Genomic DNA, 20,143 nt, shown 5'->3' with positions numbered 1-20,143 from the left:
ATAAAATGAATTTGAAAATTTTGAAAATAGATTTTAATTTCCTTATAAGGATGTTGTTTTTATATGTCGTCTTTATGACAGGTAAATATTTTATAAATATATTTCTTAAATTATATATAAAAGAAAATATTATACAATAATATCAAATTAAATCAAAAGTATTTCAACTTGTTTTATTTTTTTTGGTACTAAACTCATCCCTGACTTGAATGAGAGAAAAAGTTTGTTTTGAATTAGATTGCAGAAAGAACCTATTATTAAAATACACAATAGTCTCTTTGTGAGTTTAAATTTATAACATTATTTTTTGTTAATGAATTAATGAAAATTATTTTGTTTAAAATTTGACTAAATGACATCTCGAATAATATACTTTACATTCCATCTTAAAAATAAATCTGTAAGGTGTATATATATGTTTAGATATCTGTAAACCACCAATTTATGACTATTGATTTTTTATCAGCTGTAGGTTTCAATACTAGATGTTTTTTTAAGTAGCGCAGCTACTCTAAATCTAGAGAATAAATCTAATTTTGCTTAGAATTTACTTTTAGGTGTTTTAAACATTGTAAATTAAAGATTTTATTTTAATAATTAATATTTTACAACAATATCTTCTAAAAACTGTGAGGAAGTTTGATAAAATTACGTTTATTTTGCAAGCTTGTTTGAAAATATTTCATTATTTTTATAATTCTGACAAAATAGATTTTCTGTTTAAATAAATAACATAGCCACAAAAAGGTTTAAGTAGTTATTGAAATATTTTATTACTATTCTTGCTAATTAAATATTCATTAACTATGTTTAATTTGCATTTTTAAAATAGACAAGAAAAATATCCTACTTAAATGCTAATTTTATGAAGTTATCTTAATGCTTTTCCAAAAGTTTGTTTTATAAAACTTTTTTTATTTTTCATTGATTTTATTGATTAGGTATATAGGTTAAAAATATCAAAAGTATTTTTCAAAGGCTATAGATAAATTTTGATTAATTTCGATTTTTGATTTTTTAAATTTTTTTTAAAATCTGCAAGAATATGCATGTCTTTTCAAAGAATAGATTATATAAAAAACAAAATTAAACATATTCAGGCTATCAAAAAGCAAAAAATATTCTTTTTTACCATTAAATCGCAAATATTTAAAATCAATAGATTTTAATTGCTTATTTTGCATGGAAACACATTTTTTCAGTTATTTTTTCTCAACAATGGATCTTAAATGATTATTACTGAAAACTTTTATGAAAATGTTATTATCCAAAACTTCAAATAAAGGAAATAATTGCCGTTTGCGAAAATGTGTGCAAAAAGTTGCCAATATCTCGTTAGAAGGGACTTAATGGATTTAAATTCTTACTGCTTACAAGTTAGTGGACTATAAACTATTAGAAAAGTATCACTTTAAGGTGAAATTTTGAGGGTCAACTTTTTTTCTTTTAAAATTCGCAGTGCACAATAGACAATAGTTTATTACACTGATCCCCAAGTTTTTTTCTTAGCAACTTTGGAGGATTTTAATCAATTTTGATTGGTTGATTCAATCAGTCGAGTGTCCAAACGTTTCAACCAACAATTGTAATCTACAGAATATGGAATATTGTTTACCATCATAGGGCATGTACAATGTACATCAATTTAATGGTCATTATTGGTCTAATTGAGGGATTGTTCATCTGGACTTTCTATATCTATTCTCGGAGTTATAGAGTAGCCTTTATTCAATATCTAATACCTACCTAGTTAATTTCCTCATGGAACGAAATTTTTTTCGATTTCAAATAATCATCTCGAGATTCCGGGGCATCATCAGCTTGTAACGATATTCTAACGCCCACTATAGGATATTTATAAGGTAAACAAAGTACTTACTGTTCATGGTAATGCGTAGCACTTGTTTATGTACCAAGGCATTACACTTACTCTCATTATTAGTGTCTCATGTCAGATAAAGCAATGTAGATACTATTTTTAACGTCTATAGGTTGTATGACGTGGTTTACAACAGAACAAACCCGACACCTCCCGACAGCAAGCAGGCACGCTATCATATACCAGGGCTCTAAAGGAATGAGACAATGGCTGATGAAGGGTGCGGGAAGTTCTGACTCTTGCGAAAACAGTAATTATAGGCTTTGTCTTTGGAGTGAGAGGACATGTTTTAAATATAGGTATTAGGTAAACTACATCACAAAAACTTTTTTGTCAAATAATCTATCCTCTCACTCCTATAATCACTACGCAAAAGCGTCAGAACCCCCCCTTGATGTTCATCATCACCAATGAAGACACACAAAATAATCCTTATGTAGATTAAACTTAGTGGTTGAAACATTTAAACATTAAACTTAAAAACCATTCCAAATTCAGTAAACGTCCCCAAAGTTGTTAAGCCAACGAATACGAAAGCGTTATTGTAAAACTTTGGAAACAAGTGCAATAAACAGCTCATTGTACCCTCCTCTCTCTCTGATCATTTACCCACAATCAAAATAACTAAGACCTGGCTCATTGTATATAAATTTATTTGAAAATATATCACTAAATGTTACGCACAAAATTGTTTATGACTCTAAATACTAAAGTCCCATATTTCCTAACAACTTAGCATACAAAATAATCTTAATAATTACACAGTTGACACGATTACAAGCAGAGCAAATGACCAAAGGCTTTTATAATTTTAATAACATCACATCTAATTTTTTTTACTTATGCTTTTAATAATAACATTGATTTTTATTCATAGAATAAAATTTTACCCTACTTTTTTTGATAGCCTTTTAATCATTTACTTGATAAATATGGTTATTATTACATATAGTTTGTGATATGTATGATAATTAGAAAACTTTTGTATGTTAATACCTAAGCAAAATTAATCATAATAAAAAAAACTACATTTCCTATCATGAATAATTTCACATAAAATGAAAATTTACTAGGTAATTATGATTTCAAAACCTAAATTAGCTCTAAAAGGGTGAATCTTATATTTCGGACAATAGGGATTAGGTAGTACTGATCTAATTACGCATTTTTAAAAAATCTAATAACTTATTGAGCAAGATCTATTGAACAAAAAACAGACTGAAAGATTGGGAGACGAATGAAAATAAGCAAAACAATGTGAAATGTTTAAAAAAGTTGAACCTAGTTAGAAGCTATTAGATTTTCTTCGGCTACCCTTTTTATCCAAAGTTTTTAAAATTAAATGGAATAATAGCTATTATCATCGTATCATAATCCCCTTTTCCGCGGATATAAAATGTACAATTTTTTAGATTAAAACCAGTTTTTTTTTAGCCCCGAGATGCCGAAGGTACTGGCTAAAAACCTGGTTTTAATCTTATTATTGTACAATTTCATATTCGTAGAAAACTGGATATAATACTTCGCTATACATAATTTTCCAGTATGGCCTGGAACCGGTTCTAATCCACTGGATATTAATCGGTTTCGAAACAATACTGGAAAAAATGATTATTTGGTTTGAAAGAAGACCGACAAAAAAAGACTAATAAATTTTCCAAACATTATCACAGTAAATGGAAATAATTTTATAGAAATTGATAGGTATTAAGCTGATAAAACAATTTGGGGTTTTCAATAAAGAAAGTTATAATTCGATTTTCAGGGGTATAAAGTAATAAAAAATAAAATAATAAAAATAATATGAATAAACTAACGAGTTCTGAAAATATTTTTTCCACGTTTTTACCGTCCTTGCTGGAAAAAAAACTAGGAGGGGAAAAAATATAAAAATTTGCAGCAGGGGAAAATAAAGAATCTTGTGCAGAATATAAACCCATGACGATTTTAGGGGTAAAGTGATTGAAGACAAGTTAAGCAAAAAAATAGAATACAACCAATAAAAATTAAAGAATAAAATATCAAACAAATATCTTCTAACAATAAACTAAGATACATGAATTTTTATAAATTGGGACCTACTACAGTATTTTCAGCAAATAACCTAATATAAATTTCAAATATTCTATAAAAATTGCTAAGGGTTTTGTAAGCATTTATATATACCCAAATTTATTAGGTAATTAAAACTTTAGTGATTTCAGTATTATTTTTTCTTAATTAAGATTATTTTACATTTTTATAATTAAAACTTTACTAAAGCCATATCAAATTAAAGAAAATACAGAAAAATCATAAGAAGAAAATGTTAGAAATTAACCCAATTGAAAGAAAAATTATGAAAATGAGATGAATATTGGTACAATGCAAGGAATAACACAAAGATTGGAATATTTTTTTACTGTATCGTACTATGAACAGCTCTTCGCGGAAAGTAAAATAAATTTTTTAAAGAGTTCTTCCACTTTCATGGAACCGAAGTCCTTGGCCTACAAAACTGGTATTTTTTATGATTTTTATTTATTATTTGTAAAAAATTGTTAATAATACGTTAAATGATTATTCAGTATGGCTTAGAACCGAATCTAATTCAGCGGATAATTGATTTCAAAGCAATACTGAAAAAAAAATTCCGAATCTTAATGGCTAATCCTCTTGAGATGTGCTGCTCTCAACTACAAACAATGAACTAAGCTAAACAAACAAGTCTTTACTTTTTTTATAGAGACACTGACCTTTGACCTTTTCATCCTTGTTGCAATGTGACCTTCTGAAATTTTCAACCTTTAAACTAAATCATAAAAACAAGTGATGATCTAAATTTAATGATTTTAAGCGATAATTCCTGTCTATAATAAACAAAAACACCCCTTTTATAAAATAAGAACAAAATGGTTTAAAAATTGGCCACTGCTAGATTGTAAAACCCAATCAAGGCATGTAATAAAAAGCGTCATCATGAACCAGTACATTGGTCGAACGAATTTCCCTCTGTACAAAATATGTAGAGATAATATAACGGACTGTTATGGTTAATTGAGTGTCATATGTGTCGTCAGGTTAAATTTATGTATGCTCAAAACAATCCCTTCTACAAAATATCTAACTCTTTATTCAGGGTTTATTTATCTCTATTTTATTCTAGAGCTTTTCAGCCGTCAGAAAACCTTATCACACGTTCTAGGAGTTTGACAAGGTTGCGTGAGAAACATTGCAACAAGGATGATAAAACAAACAAAGTGGAAACCCTACGCTAAAAAAGGGGATGCAACAAAACAGTTGAACTGAAAAATAAGTTTCAGTCTTCGATATTTCAACATCACTAACATTTAATTAACATCATTATGATCACGGGAATCTTTAACATCTTGGATTAGGCATAAAAGTATTTTGAATATTAAAACAATTTCTCAGGCTTTAATAACTGGAATGATACAATTTCTCATGATAATTAACGAAACCTACTATAAAGCCTGGGTGAATTTTATTTTATTTAAAATACTTTCATACTAGACCTTAAATTGTAAATTTTACACACATTTCAAAAGTTTTTAACTTTTTCTTTTGTCTTAGAATTTGTTTATTTTCAATGATTAACTTATTGGCCGTACAATTTGTCATGTAAATATGTAGAAAAGGCCCTAATTATTTTTATTCTAAGAAATGCAAAATGGCTTTTAACAATTTTATATTTTAAATAGGGAAATTTTATTGCTTGCAATAATAGATTTAGAAGATTTTTTTTATAGTAGCTGTTTGAAATTCATAAACTAATAAATAACTAAGAATGTTAATTCAGGGGTGTATATTCTGCAACTGCATGGATGATTCTGCTAAAGGGGGGGGGGGGGGGGGAATAAAAAATATGTGGGAAACAACTAGGAGGGGAATTTTTTTTTTAAATTGCAGCAGGGGAAAAAATGAATTTTGTGCAGAATATACATCACTGTGTTAAATTGAACCCAAAACCCTCACCTTCAAATATAAACATTACATGTGATGAATATTTATAATAATAATATGACTTATAAAACATGATTTAATTTTATGACATCAATTTATCGATGGCATAGTTGCAAGAACAAAGAGATAAGTTTATGTCCAGTAAATATATAAATCTATAGAAACCTAACAAACATTAAAAATCCGAAAAGTGATTTCCAGTAGGTATGGCTTCGTAACCGATTAATATCCACTGGATTAAAACTGGTTCTGAGTCAAACTGATAAATTAAGCATTGCATCGTATTATAGTCAATTTCCACGATTAATAAAATAAAATCATAAAAATGACTATAATACGAAGCGATAAATAACTAATTATTATACTGTTAAGGTCTGTTCTACACAAAATCTTATAATTCAAAGGCCATGAAAATTATCTCAAAATCCTTGCAGTACTTTACATTACAAGTGTGTATACACCTATACACTACATAATAGTGTATAAATTCTACACATAAGAAGCTGTATTTTTGTATACTTTCTGTGTGTGTGTGTAAGTGTGTAAATGACTTGTTACAACAGTGTGTTTGTGTGGGGGGTGGGTGGTGGTAATGGGTGGATGAATTGTGGATTATTATTTTGGCTTCACTACATCCCTCGCCAAAGGTGGACCTCGTTGGGTGAGTCCTGAAAGAAAAAAAATATCAATTGTGCTTTGAGTTATTTAGGTGCCTTCACACAAAGTACCTTGTTGAGCACTTATAACATCCCGTAATTTTATTTTATATAAATTGAAAATAAGAAAAATGTGGCCTAAACCCTGTGCGGGGGTGGGGGGGCTTACTTGCGTGGCTTCCCAGTACCCAATATAATCAAACCTTACCTGACCTAAAGTAATAAACAAACAAACGAAAAACTATCACCGCTCTTTTTTGAAATTCATTTAAAAATAAGTTGATGGAGGGTTATCAGTTTTTTATTATTATATTTCGCGAAATACTACAAAAAAATATGATCTCTAACTCTATCTAGTACATGGTTAATTCGTTTGGGTTGAACCGCTGCAAATATTAACTTTTAGAAAATTAATAGGTATGTTTTTTACAAAAGCAGTTTGTTGATTAAGATTGTTACATAGGGAGGTAACTTGAAATATTAATCTAAAAATAAAACAAAAATATTTTAATTTTTCCCGCATATTTTTAATAATATTACTATATAAATATTGACTCAGAATTTTGATATGTAAATATTAAGAGATAACACATCTAGTTAAAATAACTTATTATTTGATAAAAAAAAGCATAAAATTTTTGTGAAAGTTTTAAAGGTGCAAGCTGACAACAAGATTGTATTATTACGTGATTATGGAAAAAAATATAATCTTTCATAAAGTTGATTCTCTGCGGAGAGCGTCATTCATTACAGTGACTTAATTTAGGACACCTGCCATACTATGTACTGGTCAGATTACAAGATGATTCCATCTCCCACCCCCCTCCCCCCATTCCCTCTTTCTTAATCTTAAAGTCCTAAGTGTCTGATCTTTTTTCATAATCCAGACGGACATTCAAAAGATGTCATAGTTTTAAAGGAGCTACACTTCAAAAATTTAAAATTATTTTCGATTAGAGAAGGGTCTTAAAAGGCAATTTCAACAGAGAAATGAATGGGAAATTGATTCTGATATATATTCTCTGGACTTTAGTGTACACTGTACAATGCAAATATTTGACTTGACATGATAAAAGAAAATATTTTTCTCATATTCATTCGAAACCGATAAATATCCGGTGGATAAGAACCGGTTCTCATCCATACGAAAAAACTATGTCTAGCATCGTATTATATCCAGTTTTCTACGAATTTAAAAATGTACAATCATAAGACTAAAACCAGTTTTTTTTAACCCGTGCCTTCGGCACCTCGGGGCTAAAAAACTGGTTTTAATCTTATAATTTTACATTCTATATCCGCGGAAAGCTGTTTATAATACGATGCGAGAAATAACTGTTCTCATATTCATTCGAAACCGATTAATATCCGATGGATAAGGAAAGGTTCTCATCCATACGAAAAAACTATGTCTAGCATCGTATTATATCCAGTTTTCTACGAATATAAAAATCTACAATCATATGATTAAAACCAGTTTTTTAGCCCGTGCCTTCGGACATTTTATATCCGCGGAAAGCTGTTTATAATACGATGCGAGAAATAATTTTTCCTTCTTTTCAGAAGTGTATTTTAGTATCTCCAAAGCTTTTGCTAGATCCCAGGGAAGGATGGGACATTGAACTGTAAATCACACTGGTACCCAAAATTTTGGTAGCTAAAAACTTTTGGGTACTTTAATTAAATTTTGATTGATTGGTTCTTAACTCGTAGTGTCTAAACTCTAGAACTAGGGCATGTTCTTACGATCATTCGTAAACGTACGCAAAATGACGCAAATTGTAGATTCTGGAAGTTTGTTATTTGCATGTTTTTGTGCAATTTATCAGTATCATTATTGTTTATTAAGAGGTAAGGCAATATAGCTACGATAAATTAAAATACAGTAACATTATACATCCTTAATCACGATAAACAAAATTACCCTTTCAGTAGATTAAAATCATATTTTCAAAAGTTTGGACACTGATAATTTGTACCAACCAATAAAATTTAATTATAGTACTCAAAAACTTTTAATCAACCAACGAGAAAACGTATCGATAAAACTTTGGGTACCAGTATAATTTATACTCCAAAGCCCCCTTACTCCCTACATTTAATATAACTTCAAACATGATTAATAAACGGACAGCCCCCAGCTAACAAAAGATCTGAAGTAGCCTCCACTATAAAAACTAACGAAAACAACCATTACCTTCGAATCTTTTGAATGTGTAGTTGATGAAAACCCAGTCTTTGTATGGTTGTCCGTTGTCTGTATTAGAAGGACCAGCTGAAAATAAATACAGATTAAAAACTTTCAAGATTAATATGAATTGTACGTAAATTTTTAGGTTTTTAATTTAAATATAAAGGTAACAGAATGCGTTTGTCTGTCTGTCTGTACCGAAGGATCTCTAACCGCTTAATCGATAGGGTTCTCCTTTATTATGTAGCTTCTCATAGGTACAAGAAGGGTCTTAGCAAGGGAGCTATTATGGGGGAGGGTGCCACCGGCCCACCACTCTCCCAAGAGAAATCACCCTTAGCAGAACTGACCGCAAAATACCTAAAGAAGTTACATAACAAATACAAATTTCATTAGCCATGAAGACAATTTAATAATTTTAAAATTATTAGAAATGTGCAGATTATGGAATAACAACCTTCACGCTTTAAACAAGGGGGAGGTAGGTTGTGCTAAAATTCCGTAAAGGTAATAGTTTTAAGGCTTAAAAACAGTATTAGAACGATAATATACACTAAATATGTATATTCCTTATTGAAAAGAACTATAGACAACATTTTTTAAGTTAACATAAATTTTATCGTTCTACTACTATTTTTAAGCCTTAAAACTCACACCTTTAAGGAATTTTAGCACAACCTACCTCCCCCTTAATGCGTGAAAACTCATAAAAAGATTCATATCAAGCAATTCAGTTGCATAACCGATGAACGGACCAACAAAATAGCAACAACAACAACAAAAAAGTTACGTCAAAAAGGTAAAATATATAGATCGTTTATGTAATCTAAACAATATGGACGTACGGACAAACCCTAGAAAACTAGCAGAGCTACGCTACTCTATAACTTACGTATTTTGAGATCAACATCAGGAAACTCATCAAAATTAGAAGTATCATCTATAGACTTGACGTCCACAGGAATAGCTGCTGGCCTCTCGCGGATATGTCCCCAGTCAACACTCTAAATAGAAAGAAGACAATTAACGTTTATCATAAAACTTAAAGAGGGGTAGCAGCCGGGAATCTAAAGGGATAAGACAATAGGCGATAAATTAATGTGTATTTCCGATGATGATAAAAAAATTACCCTTTCTTTAGATTAAAAATTTGAGCACTAGTAATCAAGATTTAATAGAAATACCCAGAGTTTTTGAGACAACTAAAAAGATACCTAATGTGGTTTTAAAACTTTGGGTATCGGTGTAATTTACAGTACAATGTCCCCTCCCTCCCGTAGGAAAAATAATCTAACCTGAAACCAAGGCATTGCTTTGATATCATCCAAACAGCGTACTCGATTGTCTACATCTTTACAAAATCTAAAAAAAATTGAAAAAAATTACATACCTAGGTATTACCTATCATTAATAGCTATAGTAGATCTAGATGGTCAAACTGGCCCCATAATCTGTCAATCTTTCAAAGGAAATTCTTGCAGACAAACATCTTTCCAATAATAAGAGCGATATAATTTACCCAAAAATATCTTTATCCTAATATATAAAGTAGTAAGCGTTTTTTTGTCTCGCTAACCGCTGAATTGATAAGGTCCTCCTTTACAGCGAAGCTACCTATAGGTCTCGGGATGGTTTTAAGCTATTCTATTTTTTAAAAAAGTCTAGGTATGTGTGGTTTACGGCTATTTTTCTGCCCTTCCATATTCCTTCGAATATATATAGCCCCTAGATGCTAGGGGCGTAGCCGCTAGTACTTAAAATTGCGACTATTTATAGATGACTCAGTATGCGAACGAAACGATAAAAATTGAAATAACTGCCCCTTTTCACTAAAATCTGTACACTTTCTAAACAACAATAAGACCAGATTGACCCAATTGTTTTCTTATCAGCTGATTTAGAGTGTATCTCTCGATTATAACCCGCTACCGTGGCTCAACACGTAAAGCATCCGATCGTCGTCAGGAAAGTGAAAGGTTCAAATATCGGTACGATACCGCATTACAACTAAAGACGTTAAAAATGGTTCCTACTGCTGCTATGTCAGATGCGCGACATAAGTAGTTAAATAAAGGGGAATGTCTTGGTTTAAAACAGACGCAACTCATTACAATACAGTTACACTTCTCAGAAAAAGGTCGTGCTATCAAAGGGTTGGTTGTCTGATGGGTGTTGGTTACCCTTGTCGATTGAGCGCGTTATACTGCAATTCAAAATACATATTCGAGTATGTTCAAAGGTGACGTGTAGAGGGCTTGTACCCGAAGCGTCACCACGCCCCCTGTCATAATCATCTCTAGATTATCTGCATTGCTTGAACCAACTTACTTTAAAACTGTACTTGAAGCGCTCTCTGTGATTGGGACCTCAGGAGGAAATTCCAAGGTCTCCTTCCAGTTCATTACTTTCTTATACGTCTCCTAGAAACAAAACATGATTAACAGCAATAATCAATAATATTTGCAGGAGGCCGCTTCCTTGCGGTAGCTTACCTACTGCTTAAGGATAGTTGTTATCAACTATATTGAACCTTTTAAAGGAAGCCTGCAAGAAATACACCGCTCTAACTGGTGAAAGACTGCCACAAGTAGTCCCAATTGAAATTTCTTATCATTAGTGCTGGAAAAATTTCAAAATTTTCATCTATATTAAAATGCCTAGGTATAACTATTTTGTTATTAAAGCTGAAGACTTCAAATTTAAGGTATTAGGTCTACTTGTGGCAGTCTTTCATCAATTAAAGCAGTGTTTTTCTTACAGGCTTCCTTAAAATGACCCTAACCTCACCCATCTTATGACTGTTTTATAAAATTTTACCATTTACTAATATATTAAGAAATACCAAATCCTACTTAAATGGTGTTGTATATCACATGGATCTGAAGGGATAAAACAATGGCCAATAAATTGATGTCATACAGCCTCAATGATATTACACCAAATTTGAAATTACCCCTTCTGTAGATTAAAATTAGTAGTTGAAACCAGTGTTGCGGATCCGGATCCGCAAGGTTCCGCATTTTTTTGAGGCCAAGGATCCGGATCCGCCAAAATGCGGATCCGGATCCTGGGGTATAAATTTATGGAAAAATCTACCTAAATTTATATAAAATAGTCACTTACAAATTTTGAAATATCTGGTAACCTTGTTAAGATCAGCTGATTCACTCCCACACTCTTCTCTCTTCGAGATTAAAGAATAAATATTTTTTGAAAAATTTGGTGATTTTATTTTTATTGTCAAGGATCCGGATCCGCACTGAACAAATTTGAAGGATCCGGATCCGGATCCGCATACAATCAATGCGGATCCGCAACACTGGTTGAAACGTTTAAATACTCTACATAATAAACCAAACAATCAAGATTTACTAAAGTCCCCAATGTTTTTGAGTCAACGAATAAGAAAACATTATTAGGGTAAAGCCGGGCGAACTCGGTCTTTTTTTCGGTTTTTTTAACCTGCAAATCGTAAAAATTATTTTTTTAAAATGGGACCAAGACCAGTAGAAAGATCTCGGAAAAGTCGATCAGGTCCTAAAAGGACGTAAACCTAGGACTTTGGGAAGTTTGTTAAAATTAATCTCTAAAACGGCACCGACTTCGCCCCGCCTTGAGGCGAAGTCGGTAGGGCATTTTCAAGCTTCGAAAAATCGATGACGTATTGATTTTATTACAGCATGCTCGAAAGGTAAAAGTTGCTAAATGACATAAAGAGTATGCACAAAAAATTTTATTAAGATAGGTCAATTGTTTCTACAAAAAAAAATAATTTTTCCGAAGTACGCGAAATTTGACTTTTTTTTCCGAAAATTTTTTTGATAAAAAACATAAAAATACTACTACTAGAAAAAATAACTTTTTATGACTTTAAAGGCCTGGTCCTTAAAATTCAGGCAATTTTGAATAGATTTGGCCAAAAAAAATTAGTTCTATTAGCAAAATTTCCTAAAAAAATCAAGTTGAAAAAAAGAGAAAAGTTTGGCAAAATCTGTGGTCGATTTTCCAGCTTCAAAAAACCTATGACATATTGATTTAATTACAGCATGCCCACAAGGTTAAAGTTGCTAAATGTAATAAAGAGCATTCACAAAAAAAATTATGAAGATCGGACAATTTTTTCTACAAAAAAAAAAATTTTTTTCTAAGTACGAGAAATTTGACTTTTTTTCTCGAAAATTTCACTTTTTTATATAAAATTGAAAAAGTTAGTATAAAAGTGAAAAAACCGAATTCGCCCCGCTTCACTTTTAGTCGATTTAAGAAAAAACTATACAAGCTTTTTTAAAGTTTTAAACGGAAATGGATAGCCTATTAGATTCTTAATAAGTCCCCTGAAGACGTCTAAGCTCTAGCTCTTACCAGTTTTTGTCCAACTTACCGTTTTTTCCGACCGAAGCAAAAAAATCGGAAAAAAATTTTTTGTCGTCCGACTTTAAGACCCAATAAGTACCCTAAAAATTCATCTCACAAAAATTTCATTTTATACTTTTTTGTAGGCAATTTAATAAGGAACAAATTTGATTTTATGTTTTTTTCTGTCTGTCGATTAGAACATGGAGAAAAATGTCATTTAATGAAGGTGGTCAAAAAAATACCGACTTCACCTCAAAACCGAGATCGCCCCGCTTTACCCTATAAAACTTTGGGGCCTAGTCTAATAAACAGTTCATTTTCCCCTCTCTCTCTCTCTGTGTATTCATCCTTATACATAAAAACAGAATAATGAACACAATAATTACCTGTGGTGTTTCTGAGCAGAAAGGTGGGTATCCAATCAGCATTTCAAACATGATGACACCCAACGACCACCAATCACAAGTCTTATCATAACCAGTCTGACAGAATACCTACAAAATCAAACAAGAGATTAGTTTTCATAAAAAACTTGAGTATATAAAGCAGGGTTTCGGATCCGGATCCTTGGACTCAAAAAAATGCGGAAAAAATGGAAAAATCTACCTAAATTTATATAAAATCTCAGACATTCTCTTGATGAGAGCCAATCTTTAAGGTTTAGGTTCAGACTTGAAAATTAAAAGTATTTTGACTTCGAATTAAGGAATAAAATTTTTTGAAAAATTTGGTGATTTTATTTTTATTGTCAAGGATCCGGATCCGGATCCGCACTGAAAAAATTTTGAGGATCCGGATCCGCATACAATCAATGCGGATCCGAAACCCTGATATAAAGGTATAGGTACCAAGATTAAAAGGCCAAGGAAAAAAATGGTGAATATTCCTCGCTATCTTTTTATATAAAGTAGTAAGCTTTTTTTGTCTGTAGCGAAGGAACTCGCTAACCGCTGAACCGTTATGGTTCTCCTTTGCAGCGAAATTTCTTACAGGTCCTGAGATTGTTTTAGGCTATTTTAATACCCTTCAATACATTGGGTAGAGCCCCTAGATTCTAGGGACGCAGACTCTAGTTTAAGGATAAGTGACATAATTCACTACGGATAACCCTAGGAGAAGTCCTAAATGTATAAAACCAAGTTTTAGATATTATTATATGATAAACATTGTACATTGTAAACTATCAGTCGATATTAAAAAGTCGGGCCCATAATACCTAATTATAAAACTTTCTTTTAAAAAAGAAATATGTTGAGTAGGTACCTAGGTAATTGCTTCAACTCAGAAAAACTACCATTCCAATGAAAATATTTAACTTACTCTAATAATCAATCATAAATTCTTAGCTTATAATAAAAAATATCAAAACAGTTTACAATGATTTGACAAGAGAACAACAAATCAAATGAACAAGCAATTTTTAAAAGGTAGAGTAGATACTATATTGGGTATGTCAGTATGTCCAACCGTTTAAATTCAAATACTTGAATAAAACTAATTTTCTATTTCACGCATTTTGAAACTTTAAAATCATACCTAGAAAATATAATTTTATAATCATAAACTGATTTCAAATGAATTAAATAGGTACCTACCAAAATGTCACAATCAGTAAGTTATGACAATATATACCTACCATTTTAAAAATGTTAACTTGTTATTGCTGCGCTACTAATTGCTCCTGTTTTTGAATGAAGATAAAAATTGGTTTTTAAGATTAAGAAACATAATGCACAATGATTTTGCTTGAATTTGAAGTGCGCTAGTGCTTTTTAAAGTGAGGAAATATGATTAAAATCTGTCATTGTGTGAATTAAAAATTCGTATAAAAAGAAAGAGGATGTCTGTCTTTCTAGTGTGTGTGTTTCTAAGTATCTCGCTTACCGCTGGACTAATATGGTGCTCCTTTAGAGCGAAGCTTCTCATAGGTTTATAACTATATATATATAATATTGGGGGGAGGTTACCACCACCACCCCAAGAGAAATCGCATAAAAAAACTTTTTTTAACTAAAATTAAAAATGGTATGGGGGTCGATTTCCTTCTCTCAAGTGCCTTTAGAGGCCTCTAGGGGCGTATCCACTTGTTATAGATAAAGGTACTAACCTCAGGTGCAATATAATCAGGAGTACCAACAGTTGAGTAGGCCAGCGCCCGACGATTTCGTTTCCAACTCTCAGCCTTTCGTTTAGAGTCCATGGGGTTCGAGGAAAAATCTAAATAATATTATTTTGATTTCAGCTTTTCTATGATTTACGACTCACCTATTACCTCCTCAATAAGTACATTTGATTTTATGGTGGTTTCTTACCAAAGGTGCCTATCGAGCAAAGGACCTCTCCCCAACCCTTATTATTAAATACATTAAAAATAAAGCTTGGGGGGGGGGGGGGGGAAGATATTTTTTTTCTAGCCACTTTGAAAATAGAGGGGTTGGCTGTACTCGACAAGGCACTTTGAGAAGAAGTGCCGATTTTTTGCTCCCTAAATTTTTTTTTTTTTTGTAATAATAATTCCCTTTTTGTTGACTTATTCTCTGCTATCTAGGTATGTACTTTAATGCAGGCTGTTGTTTAAATTCAATTTCTTTTAGATAAAGGAAGCTTCATGAAAGCAATTTCTTTTTATTTTCAAAACATCAAGATATGCATGAATCATTTCTTTTCATAAAAATTTGTTTTTTTTAAGGAGAGAAAAGAAATGTACTTTTCTTTGCAAATTTTGGAAATATTAACCATATGCAAAGCTTTTCTTAAATTAGGTAGGTTTGGTAAAAAATAATAAAAATCAAAAGTTTTTATGCCAAAGAATGAGAAAACTTGTTCATAAAACTTTGGGTACCATTGAAATACACAGTCTAATGTCCCCTCCATCCTTCCTGATATTTACCTGAAGGTTTAACTTGTGAAAGATCTCTATAAAATTCAGTTCTGTGTGATTTCTTAAGCCCGGTGCAGAGACCAAAATCTGATAATTTAACATGACCGCGGGCGTCAAGTAACAAGTTGTCGGGTTTTATATCCCTAAAAACATAAATTTCATTGTTTAATATTCATACCTAATACATACGTAGTAAAACGATGACTGTCAGTCTGAAGTTTCATACTTATATAATGACAGACATTCATACAGAGTAAGCTTTATAGAGCAGGAGTACTATACTTAATAATAATAATATCTTACCTATGAATAAATCCTAATTTATGAATAGATTCAATAGCTAGAGTTTCATACTTATATAATGACCAGACATACATACAGTGTAAGCTTTATAGAGCAGGAGTGCTATACTTAATAATAATAATAATATCTTACCTATGAATAAATCCTAATTTATGAATAGATTCAATAGCTAGAGTTTCATACTTATATAATGACCAGACATACATACAGAGTAAGCTTTATAGAGCAGGAGTGCTATACTTAATAATAATAATATCTTACCTATGAATAAATCCTAATTTATGAATAGATTCAATAGCTAGAGTTTCATACTTATATAATGACTAGACATACATACAGAGTAAGCTTTATAGAGCAGGAGTGCTATACTTATAATAATAATATCTTACCTATGAATAAATCCTAATTTATGAATAGATTCAATAGCTAGAGTTTCATACTTATATAATGACCAGACATACATACAGAGTAAGCTTTATAGAGCAGGAGTGCTATACTTATAATAATAATAATATCTTACCTATGAATAAATCCTAATTTATGAATAGATTCAATAGCTAGAGTTTCATACTTATATAATGACCAGACATACATACAGTGTAAGCTTTATAGAGCAGGAGTGCTATACTTATAATAATAATAATATCTTACCTATGAATAAATCCTAATTTATGAATAGATTCAATAGCTAGAGTTTCATACTTATATAATGACTAGACATACATACAGAGTAAGCTTTATAGAGCAGGAGTGCTATACTTATAATAATAATATCTTACCTATGAATAAATCCTAATTTATGAATAGATTCAATAGCTAGAGTTTCATACTTATATAATGACTAGACATACATACAGAGTAAGCTTTATAGAGCAGGAGTGCTATACTTATAATAATAATATCTTACCTATGAATAAATCCTAATTTATGAATAGATTCAATAGCTAGAGTTTCATACTTATATAATGACTAGACATACATACAGTGTAAGCTTTATAGAGCAGGAGTGCTATACTTATAATAATAATAATATCTTACCTATGAATAAATCCTAATTTATGAATAGATTCAATAGCTAGAGTTTCATACTTATATAATGACTAGACATACATACAGTGTAAGCTTTATAGAGCAGGAGTGCTATACTTAATAATAATAATATCTTACCTATGAATAAATCCTAATTTATGAATAGATTCAATAGCTAGAGTTTCATACTTATATAATGACTAGACATACATACAGTGTAAGCTTTATAGAGCAGGAGTGCTATACTTAATAATAATAATATCTTACCTATGAATAAATCCTAATTTATGAATAGATTCAATAGCTAGAGTTTCATACTTATATAATGACCAGACATACATACAGAGTAAGCTTTATAGAGCAGGAGTGCTATACTTAATAATAATAATATCTTACCTATGAATAAATCCTAATTTATGAATAGATTCAATAGCTAGAGTTTCATACTTATATAATGACTAGACATACATACAGAGTAAGCTTTATAGAGCAGGAGTGCTATACTTATAATAATAATAATATCTTACCTATGAATAAATCCTAATTTATGAATAGATTCAATAGCTAGAGTTTCATACTTATATAATGACTAGACATACATACAGAGTAAGCTTTATAGAGCAGGAGTGCTATACTTATAATAATAATATCTTACCTATGAATAAATCCTAATTTATGAATAGATTCAATAGCTAGAGTTTCATACTTATATAATGACTAGACATACATACAGAGTAAGCTTTATAGAGCAGGAGTGCTATACTTATAATAATAATAATATCTTACCTATGAATAAATCCTAATTTATGAATAGATTCAATAGCTAGAGTTTCATACTTATATAATGACTAGACATACATACAGAGTAAGCTTTATAGAGCAGGAGTGCTATACTTATAATAATAATATCTTACCTATGAATAAATCCTAATTTATGAATAGATTCAATAGCTAGAGTTTCATACTTATATAATGACTAGACATACATACAGAGTAAGCTTTATAGAGCAGGAGTGCTATACTTCATATTATAATAATAATAATAATATCTTACCTATGAATAAATCCTAATTTATGAATAGATTCAATAGCTAGAGCAGTTTCTGCAATATAAAATTGAGTTGCCTCCTCTGACAAAGTATCTTTCTTCATTAATAAGGTCATCATGTCTCCTTAATATACAAAATATTTAATAATAAACAAGTATAGTTATATCCATAAGTAACACAAAGATATCATAGTATTTCATAAAGAGAATCTTAATTCTATACCTAGGTAACAAGTTCTTTTAAAAATAATTTTGCTTGAAATTCATTCTCTTTTTGTGTCTGACGCTTTTCAATATATCTCATTTTTAAATTTATCCCCTCTGTAGATTAAAAAACGATTTAAACATTAATTTTATGATAGGTACCTATCGACTAATCAAATTTCAACAAAATTACCAAAAGTTGGCCAACGAATAAAATATTGTGGTTATAAATAAATGTTCCATCCCACCCTAAGTAATACACAAGAGAATGAATACAACACACTTATAAAGAGGCATCTCTCTTTAAAATTTCAACAAGAACAAAAAAATGCGCGAAGCAGTGTAACTGTAACCTACCTCCGGGAAGGAATTCCATGATAAGGTAAAGATTAACCGGATCTTGAAAAGAGTAAAACATCTGTACGACCCACTGGTGGTCGGCCTCAACCAAAATATCACGTTCTGCGCGCACATGCGCTAGCTAAAATATAAAAGTTTCTTTATTAATTACTAGCGGCTTTGCCCCTAGCCTCTAGGGGCTTTGCCCCAAGAGGTGATACAATTTTTTTTGGCGAAATACGTAAAAGGACCAAGAAAATCTTCTACAAAAAAAATGGAAGGGCGAATGTTTTTTTTTGGGGGGGGGGGTGTCCCACCCCCCAAGAAAATAGCTTAAAACCACCACAGGACCAGTAGGTATATTCCCTGAAGAGTAGAATCCTATCGGTTCAGTGGTTACCGAGCAGATCTTAAGGGACGGACGGACGGACAGTCAGACAGACGGACAGACAGACAGACAGACAGACATCGTTCTACTTTGTATTATAGATAGTTTATAAGGCTAGCCACCTAATTCTTAGTCTTACTGGGCAAAATGGTTTAAAATTGTATTGGACTAATCCATTTAGTGTGCGAACCTTTGTATATTCTGCAAAATTGACCCTGCTAAAGGGGGGACAGGGAGGGGGAAATAAAAAAATATGTGGTTTAGGGAACAAAATGTAAAAAAAAGAGAACTGAAAACATTTTTTCCATTTTCTCTCCTCCCTTGGTGAAAAAGAATTTTAAAAAATATATAGCGAGGGGGATAAAATAAATCAATTATAGAGTTTTAATTGTAACCCCCTCATGGGCTAACCCTAAAAAAAACACCTCTCCGAGAACTAGTGATTTAAAAGCAACAATACAAAATTATTTTACAAGACTACCGAGACATTTGCAAGTAATAGTGACAATAAAACACCAAATAAGCTACGAACATTTCAATTCCTTCTTATGCAGATGATTAAAGCATGTGTGTAAAAATTCAGTCCAAAGTCAAGCATCCTACCTGTTCTTTTTCCACCATGTCCGCCTTCCTAAGAATCTTCATGGCGTAGATATGTCCAGTGTCAACCTTCTGAACTAGCCGCACCTCACCGAAAGCTCCTTTGCCTATCACTTTTAAGGATTCAAAGTCGTCTACGCCCAACCGTGACCGTTTGAGCCGTAGAAATTCTGTTTCTTTGGTAGCATGCTGGTTACGTTTCTCAACTTTGACGGTTTCAGGTAGGTTTGGCTCCTGAAATATAAAAAAAGAGCTTTAACAGAGGTCAAAATCTTTATTATTTTAGGTTAGGTAAGGGTTATAAAA

The 20,143-nt window shown here is 31.2% G+C and overlaps 1 protein-coding gene across 4 annotated transcripts in view; it reads right to left on the bottom strand.

Moving 5' to 3' along the window:
• Nucleotides 1-2,515: 2,515 nt before the first annotated feature.
• The window catches only part of LOC145318703 (serine/threonine-protein kinase tricornered-like), a 58,161-nt gene continuing 40,533 nt past the window's right edge, over nt 2,516-20,143 (bottom strand). Inside the window, exons 7-19 of one of the 4 annotated variants that reach the window (XR_013879465.1) lie at nt 19,841-20,071; nt 18,868-18,991; nt 18,313-18,430; nt 15,936-16,069; nt 15,153-15,262; nt 13,432-13,539; nt 11,018-11,109; nt 9,985-10,051; nt 9,582-9,693; nt 8,696-8,773; nt 6,285-6,510; nt 5,855-5,903; nt 2,516-2,875 (exon numbers count right to left, since the gene is read on the bottom strand). Coding sequence is in view for 2 of the 4 variants with exons in the window: in XM_080160154.1 (XP_080016280.1) it covers nt 6,458-6,510; nt 8,696-8,773; nt 9,582-9,693; nt 9,985-10,051; nt 11,018-11,109; nt 13,432-13,539; nt 15,153-15,262; nt 15,936-16,069; nt 18,313-18,430; nt 18,868-18,991; nt 19,841-20,071 (1,227 nt within the window). In the remaining 2 variants the exon portion in view is untranslated. Of the gene's footprint in view, nt 2,876-4,351; nt 6,511-8,695; nt 8,774-9,581; nt 9,694-9,984; nt 10,052-11,017; nt 11,110-13,431; nt 13,540-15,152; nt 15,263-15,935; nt 16,070-18,312; nt 18,431-18,867; nt 18,992-19,840; nt 20,072-20,143 lie in introns of those variants that run through there. The other 3 variants (XR_013879466.1, XM_080160154.1, XM_080160155.1) reach the window with 3 other exon arrangements.

This window comes from Acartia tonsa, chromosome 5 (assembly GCF_053477335.1).
Source record: "Acartia tonsa isolate MP-2025a chromosome 5, ASM5347733v1, whole genome shotgun sequence".
NCBI lineage: Eukaryota > Metazoa > Arthropoda > Copepoda > Calanoida > Acartiidae > Acartia > Acartia tonsa.
Note: the sequence above shows the minus strand (reverse complement) of the source record. Positions and strands in the feature narration are given on the sequence as shown.